The sequence below is a fragment of the Chlorocebus sabaeus genome, chromosome 20, assembly GCF_047675955.1.
Source record: "Chlorocebus sabaeus isolate Y175 chromosome 20, mChlSab1.0.hap1, whole genome shotgun sequence".
Classification (NCBI taxonomy): Eukaryota; Metazoa; Chordata; class Mammalia; order Primates; family Cercopithecidae; genus Chlorocebus; species Chlorocebus sabaeus.
Genome location: NC_132923.1, coordinates 91,540,379 through 91,548,193, shown reverse-complemented (window position 1 = coordinate 91,548,193; position 7,815 = coordinate 91,540,379). Strand labels below are relative to the sequence as shown.

At 46.7% G+C, this 7,815-nt stretch overlaps 1 protein-coding gene across 3 annotated transcripts in view; it reads right to left on the bottom strand.

Annotated features, from left to right (window-relative positions):
• TESK2 (testis associated actin remodelling kinase 2) overlaps positions 1 to 7,815 on the bottom strand; it is a 150,433-nt gene that overhangs the window by 2,187 nt on the left and 140,431 nt on the right. For 2 of the 3 annotated variants that reach the window (XM_007978965.3, XM_073007354.1), the window contains 5 exons: positions 2,669 to 2,751; positions 2,360 to 2,444; positions 1,701 to 1,784; positions 1,415 to 1,501; positions 301 to 418 (listed from right to left, as the gene is read on the bottom strand). In XM_007978965.3, the coding sequence (XP_007977156.1) occupies positions 301 to 418; positions 1,415 to 1,501; positions 1,701 to 1,784; positions 2,360 to 2,444; positions 2,669 to 2,751 (457 nt within the window). The remainder of the gene's footprint in view (positions 1 to 300; positions 419 to 1,414; positions 1,502 to 1,700; positions 1,785 to 2,359; positions 2,445 to 2,668; positions 2,752 to 7,815) is intronic. The other variant, XM_037998779.2, reaches the window with a different exon arrangement.

The following is a 7,815-nucleotide window of genomic DNA, read 5'->3' as shown; positions in this document are numbered from 1 at the left end:
TGGGTTACTCTCACTAGTCATAACAAATAGAAGCAGCATTTTACCACAGAATGTTTTCACTCATGAAAGCAAAGTTGATACCACAGCCCCGTTTCACCAATGAAGAAACAGACTCGGAGATGGGAAGCAGTATGCTAAGCCACAGCTCTTAAAGAGCCCAGTACTTTCTGTGTTATCTCCTTCCCCTCCCCTTTATTTCTGGACCTGGGATCCTGGCAATCACAATCCTAAGAGGAGAAGGCCCCACATCCAAATTTCCTCCCTTAGGGTTAGGTTTGGCTCCCTGGTCTAATCTCTTACCCTTGGCTGTGGGCTGCAGCTTCCTATCCCTCTCCTGCTCTTCTTCCTGTAGGCGGCTCAGAATTTCCTGCAGGGTCTTCCCAATCTCCACAAAAGATGGGCGCAGTTTGGGGTCCATCTGTAGGTACACACAACAGCCATGAGCCCTGCCCTCCATCTCCCACCCCAAAGATGGCATTTGAGTCTATTTCTGGCATCTTTGAAGATTCAGATGTGCAGCTAAGAGACCTTTTCTCAAGGCCCCAGACAATGAAGATACAGTTCAGGTCAGGGAAAACACTATCATCTACTTCCCTCCCTGTCTTAGTGTTTGTCTTATCACCTTGTCACAGAACCTTCCAAAAGTATGCTCATATTAGTTTATTCTGTTCTTGAGTTCTGCTCCTAATGTGTTTCTGGGAGGTATCTGAACAAAGCCCACCTACCCCTTGATCCTAACAGGTAAGGTCTAGCCCCAGAGCTATATATATGAAGGCCAAGAAGAGCCTTTCTCATATGCCTCAGGACCAGTTGGATCCACAGTCCAACAATAAAACTGGACCAGAGTTCCATCAACACCCAAGGCAAGGAGTGATGGGTCTATCCTATAGGCTGAGGACCAGATAATACAAAGCAATTTTTTTCTTTCCTTGGTCCAGGGCTCCGAATAGGTTAGCTAAGAGCCAGAGGGAGGAGAAGGAGGTGTGGTTGCTGTCACTACGTGAAAATGAGGTCCCTTGGCCAGGCGTGGTGGCTCACTCCTGTAATCCCAGCACTTTGGGAGGCCGAGGCGGGTGGATCACCTGAGGTCAGGAGTTCGAGACCAGCCTCAACATGAAGAAACCCCGTCTCTACTAAAAATACAAAATTAGCCGGGCGTGGTGGTGCATGCCAGCTACTCGGGAGGCTGAGGCAGAGGCAGGAGAATTGCTTGAACCTGGGAGGTGGTGGTTGCGATGAGCCGAGATCACACCATTGCACTCCAGTCTGGGCAACAAGAGCGAAACTCCGTATCAAGAAAAAAAGAAAATGAGGTCCCTCATGAGGCTAATTAGCAGCATCTCTGTACAGTCCTAACCAGATGAAAAGGGTTCAGCCAGCCCCTGATGAAAGGCAGAGGGAGAAAGACACTCACATTACAGCAGTTGAAGGTAAGCTGCAGAAAGTCTGGAGGACAGTCTCCCACCATGTGCTGGAAGGCATCGTAGTCCAGCCCGAAATTCTGTGGATGGGTATGGAAAGCCTAGGTAGACAGTTCATTAATCCCCCGACCCATCCTAGTCTACTCAGTAGAAGAGGTTGGGAGCTGCCCCTGACAACCAGCCACAGACAGTTCCAGCAAGTCCACCCCAGGAACAGAACAGTCTCATTGCTTCAAACTAGCCCCATCAGTGGCAATGATCCCCATGGTTGCAGCTCACCTCTGTGCGGGGAAGATAGTCTGGATCGGCCTGGATGCGGGCGATGATCTCGCAAAGGATGATACCATAAGAGAACACATCTGCCTGGTGGGTAGTCAGACTTTGGTTTCCCTCTTAATGGGTTGAGGGGTAGGGTATCTGCCCTTGCCCCTGCCTCGCCCCACCCCCCCCATCTAACAACCCAGGCTTGGGTTAATATTGCCCATATTTCTTCCAAGTCAGTCACTGGGCAGCTGCCAGGTACCACCCCTGGTACCTTGTAGGAACATCTACCTGTTCTTAGTAGGAACATCTTGGACACTCTGCTAAGAGTAGATTCTAAGGAGAATCAGGGCTGAGCGCGGTGGCTCATGCCTGTAATCCCAGCACTTCAGGAAGCTGAGGTGGGCAGATCCCTTGAGGTCAGGAGTTTGAGACCAGCCTGGCCAACATGGTGAAACCCTGTCTTTACTAAAAATAAAAAAAAATTAGCAGGGCATGATGGCGCATGCCTGTAATTCTAGCTACTTGGGAAGCTGAGGCAGGAGAATAGCTTGAACCCGGGAGGCAGTGAGCTGAGATTGTGCCACTACATTCCAGCCTGGGCAACAGAGTGAGACCATCTCAAAAAAAAGAAAAAAAAAAAAGGAGAATCAGGCCTTGAGATCCTCAAAACTTACCTTTTCGTTATAGGGCTCATCTCGGAGAACCTCAGGTGCCATCCAGAATGGGGAACCCACCACGGCCAACTTCTCACTCCCCATGCTGTGGGGTGAGATTATACAGGAAATGAGCTTGCCATTGGCTGGTGCAATGGAATCTTTTGACCATTCCTCCACCCCAAGGATGGGTATAGGCAAGGACTAACCAAATTTAGGGAGCTGAAGTTGAGCTGTGACCAAGTCCTGGCCTCTGGGGAAGAGGCTAGAATTTTCCCTTAGCTTCAGCCCCATGTCCCTTGAACCCCAGCATCCAGTAGGGCTACACACCTGACATCGGGGATCTTCTCAGCCAGGCCAAAGTCAGCTACCACTGCAGAGTAACCATTCTCATCCCTCTTTATCAGGCAGTTCTAGGATTCCCAGGAAGAAAGAGAAAATAATGTGGCTCAGAAGTGGGGATCAGTCAGCCACAGAGTTACCACCCATTCCTCCCTTCCTACCACAGGGCACCTTCTTCTCTGCTTCTTGGTGAACCACACTCTTAAGCTGACCCCACTGGTCAGATCAGGGGCTCTAAGACAGCCAGGTGAGATTAGTTAATCCTGGGTCTTGGTTACATTTAGGCTGCCCTAGGATACACTTCACATTCCAAACACAATTACTTGTCTGCTTTCTAAGTACTAGGCATCGTTTTAGGTGCTAGAAATAGCTAGATGAAAACAACCAAAATCCTTGTCCTCCTGGAGCTTGCAATATAGGGGAGAACAACAGACTATCAGACCCCTGGTCTCCCTCCCTCCTTCCTCAGAAACAGACCCAAAGCCCAGGCCTGACCTTGCCAACTTTATATAAGCACAAGACAAGTGTCTAAGCCTACACTAACCTTCACTGTCCACAAGATCACAACCAACCTCTTTGGCATTAAAAGTCTATGATCTGGCTTTATCCAACTGGCCTAGCTGCTGTCCCCCTGTTCCTGGTGCCCCTATGCACATATCCTCATCCAAACTTGTCAAAGACAAGCTTGACTTACCAAACCTGAACAGGTCCTTCAAGCCTTTGCCTTTGCTTACACTGTTCCCTTCCGTTTGAAATATCCTCCCAATTATCCTTTTCACCTAAGAAAATTTTGTCTTTTAAGACAAGCTACCTTTTTAGCCATGACCTCATCTTTCTCTCTCCCTCTCATCTCAAATTCTTTAGCTCCTCCTCTATGACACTCCTCTTACAGTCTAGCAGAAAAGCTATGAACCCCTCAGGAGCAAGTTCGGGTTTGGTCCTTCCTTCCTCACAGGTTTCAATTCATGAGACAGGCTGAGAATATGCTCACTGAACAAATGCTGTCTTCAGGTCAACCCAAATGACCTGTAAATAAACAAAGCAGCAACCACCTCTCCCCAAATAGCTGCTTTCAAAATAGCCCTACACTGCTCTGGCTCAAGAGGCACCTCACCCCACCCCCTTCCTTCAGAATAGCAGACAGCAGGGATCCTTGGCTCACAGAAACACTTCTGGAGCCAGCAAGGCCCCATCTGACCCAAACCAGCCCTCCCTCTTCTTGCCAGCCTTAGTATCTAGTTGCTAAGACATGGCCAGGTCACTTCCTGCTTACTCCTGTCAGGTACAAATCAATCCCTTACTCTGGCCTTGACATGATTACACCATTCCCCTTCCCCAAGCTGGAAGGAGCCGTGATTTCATCTCTTCTACCCTGGATCACAGGTAGACATGCCTCATCTCTGGCTTCCAGGAAGGACAGTCCTCGTGCTTGTCTTGGCTTTGGCTCTCTCATCAGTCCTGCTGGCTCAGCACCCCCCGCTCCCTGATTTTGACTGTCTGTAAGAAGATGGGCCCTAGGCCAGCCTTCCTATTAGCCAAAGCCCCAGCTATAGGGCACCAGCCTGTGAGGCAGTGGCAGCTCAAATATGTCACCTATGTCTCTTCCTTCCCAGAAGCCTGCCTACACTAAGCAGTAAGAGAGGCCCAGTCTGATTTCCCTGAGGCAAGAGGTGACCTTTTCAGTTTCAAAAAGCAGCCCAGGCACTACTGCTGCCTGGTTCCCATTCCTCATTGTCCTCACACCTATTATATCACACTGCAGCAGTGACTTACATGTTTGCCTCTTCACGGGCAAGGAATGATTTCAGTTGTCTCTGTATCTGTAACCTAGCACAGGCACCCAGAAGGAGCTTGGCAAAAGTGTGTTAAATGCAAGTTTGGTCTGATGACTGAAGCAACGGGGCTTCTTTTAAAAGCATGTGTCAAGCTGGGTGTGGTGGCTCACGCCTGTAATTCCAGCACTTTGGGAGGCCAAGGCAGGCAGATCACCTGAGGTCAGGAGTTCAAGACCAGCCTGGCCAACGTGGTGAAACCCTGTCTCTACTAAAAATACAAAGATTAGCCAGGTGTGGTGGTGGGCACCTGTAATCCCAGCTACTCGGGAGGCTGGGGCAGGAGAATCACTTGAACCCAGGAGGCAGAGGTTGCAGTTAGCATGCCACTGCACTCCAGCCTGGGCAACAGTGAGACTCTGTCTCAAAAATTGAAATTACAAAAAGCATGTGTCAAACGTATACAATAATCATATTCCACTCTCCATAGTGAGGACTGAGATGACAAGAGACTCAAAAGGGTGGCCATGGATGCATTTCCTGGAAACCTACACAAATTCTTCAGAACTGGGCCAGATCAGACACCTGAGAGAAGTACCTGAGGTGTCCTGGAACAGCTGCACAGTCAGTATTAACATTGAATAAAGCCACCTGAGTGGAGAAATGCCAAGTCTATTAATTCATGTTCACTCTAAAGCTGTTTCTGCAACAAAACACTTTCTATGTGACTTCACCTCTTTCCCCTCACCCCCAAAAAACTGACTCCATAAACTCAGTTAGGATCAGGCAGGAAAAGACTGATTCTACTGAAAGACTGAACAGTCAAGAGGTTCTTTTCATAGCACAGGGAGATCAGTGACCGAACTGTCGGACTCCTAAATGCCTGAGGGACTGCTATATTTCAAGTCTCTTAGAGGATTATCTGTTTTGGTGTGATATGTCCCATCCCTTACCCTCAATCCCACCATGTGATCCCGTACCTTTACCATAGCTCTTGTGTAATGACCTGCTGACTTAAATATCTCCACAACTACAGTAGAGCCCATGAAAGGTAGAGATTGGATTCCCCAATATTGTGCCCTCTAATAGCATAGCATAAATAGTTCCCAGAAGCTGCTGATGGTTTTAATTATAAAAATTAACTGCAGGGTACACTAACAGTCATTCTCTACATCCCTCCAGCATTCAACATTGTTCCTAATTCATGTTCTCTTCACTCTGAGAATTGGCATTTTCTATTCCTCGTTGTGTGGCATAGCCTGAGACCATAACTGAATAGGCTTTTCATTCTAGTGAAATCACCTAAGTGGCTTCTATGCAGTCAACAATAACAACAGAAAAGAACTAAGAACTAAAGGTGCAATTCATAATTCATACTCATTCCCAACAGTAACCACAGAAGATCAGTAGTACTTCCCTGATGTTGGGCAGTAATGGTATTAAGCAGAAGCAACTACTTTCTCAGCTGCCCCCAAGAGCCAAGGCTCGGGTATATGTGTACTGGTTACTCCTAGAGCTACTGATAAAAGCCTGTGTGTGGCTATTGGCATTTCTTCATAGTGCTCATGAACTGAGTATTTTTAAAGCCACACTGCCTCCCACTTCCTTCTAAGTCAGTTCTTAGCCTTGCCACTGTAAAAGTCTGTTTCAGGCTGTTTCTTAGAAGTAATTACAAAATGAGACTGAACGGCTATATCTGACAGACATTTTACTCTTAGAGTATTATTGCAGTAGCTGCAGACATGAATCCTACAAAGGCAATACTACTTTCACGAGGCACGTTGATAGGAAACTTGGGATCTTTTTGCTTCCAACCACAGGCTCAGGATCATTTGGAAAAAGGCATCTACTTCTCTCTGTCCTGGTTTACCCATGTGGAACACGTTACCTCTACTTTAAATCCCTCCTGTCAGCTCTGGTCTGAGCAATGTGGACTGATCACTCCTGCAAAGTCAAGGACAGCATCTATTTTACAGACCGGGAGCACGGAGTTCTAAGGTCATTGAAGTCATTCAGAGATGGGAACAAAACTGGGCCTGGGACCCAGAATCTCAGCTCTGGAGCAGGCATTTCAGCCTCTTTGCTATCAAGCCCTTCCCTGAAACATGCCCAGGAAGCCTCTACTCTGATAGGCTCTATGCTAGGTGCTAAGAAAACAAAAGTAAATAAGAGGAGCACTTGAGAAACTCATATGCTGGTGGGAGATACAGACACAACAGAACAATCAAGTGATATGGAGTGTATAATATTAAAATGTAAGAAAACCTGATACTGTCCTTAAAGAAATAAAACACAGACCCAAGATGGACTATGAAGAGATAATTTAGAAACCTCAGAGCCCTATACTGTCCCTTTTGCTTTATTTTTCCCTTGGGACTTTTTGTTCTTAGGGCCACTGCCACCACCACACAGGTATCTTGGGTGGGGCTGCTCTGGCCTAGGTGTAGACATACACTCCTCTCCCTAATTCCTGCAACACGGTTACAATGAGGCTGAAACATTCAGACAAAACTTTACCAGATAAATCTCAGAGATGATAAAAGGGCAATGAACCCAGACAGTATCTCAAATTGGACAGTCTGGTTCATAAGACTCACTTGTTTGTCTTCAACTTGAGATCCCCTATAGTATACTTCCCAGCCTTCCTCTAGAGTTTGCAAAAGTCCTTTGCTTTCACCACCTGGAAGTATCCTCAAAACCTCCTTAAAGTCCAGACCCAAGAAAGTACAGCCCAGAAATATAGGGAGTTATTTCTCCTATGTTCCTAGTTTCTTGTCTCAAGCCAATTGACACTGGCAATACTCATTCCCCATTAGGAAAAGCAAAGGATAGTGGTCTTATCCTATAGTCCAAAAAGGTTAATTATTTTTGTAATACAGCACAACAAGCCCGGACAGAACCACACTTGGACACTAGTGCAATGGGACAAAGTGCTTTCAGGGCACAGAAGGGAATATGATGAACTCTTAGGGAGTGGAGGCTTTCCTGGAGGAAGCATAGCTACCCTGGCCCAGAGTGATCTTTCCTGCTCTGAAAACTTGTCGTCTATGTAGCTAAACAACTATAAAATGCTGTCCACTACTTTTCAGTTATTTGCCAATAAGACTGTACGTACCTCTAGGTCAGAAGTTCCTCTTTTCTAATATTCTTTCATCATTGCAGCCAGAGACAGGAGACACTTGTGTGTGTGTGTGGGGGGGGGTGGATATCTGTGTAACTGATACATATTTTGTCACAAACTCCCTCTATCTTAGAAAAAATGGTGCTTTCTGAGTAGGAAGCAAGGATTTGATATCTAAATTGATTCAACCCCATCCATTTACCTGGAACAAATGCATTTTTATTTTTATTTTTTCAAGACAG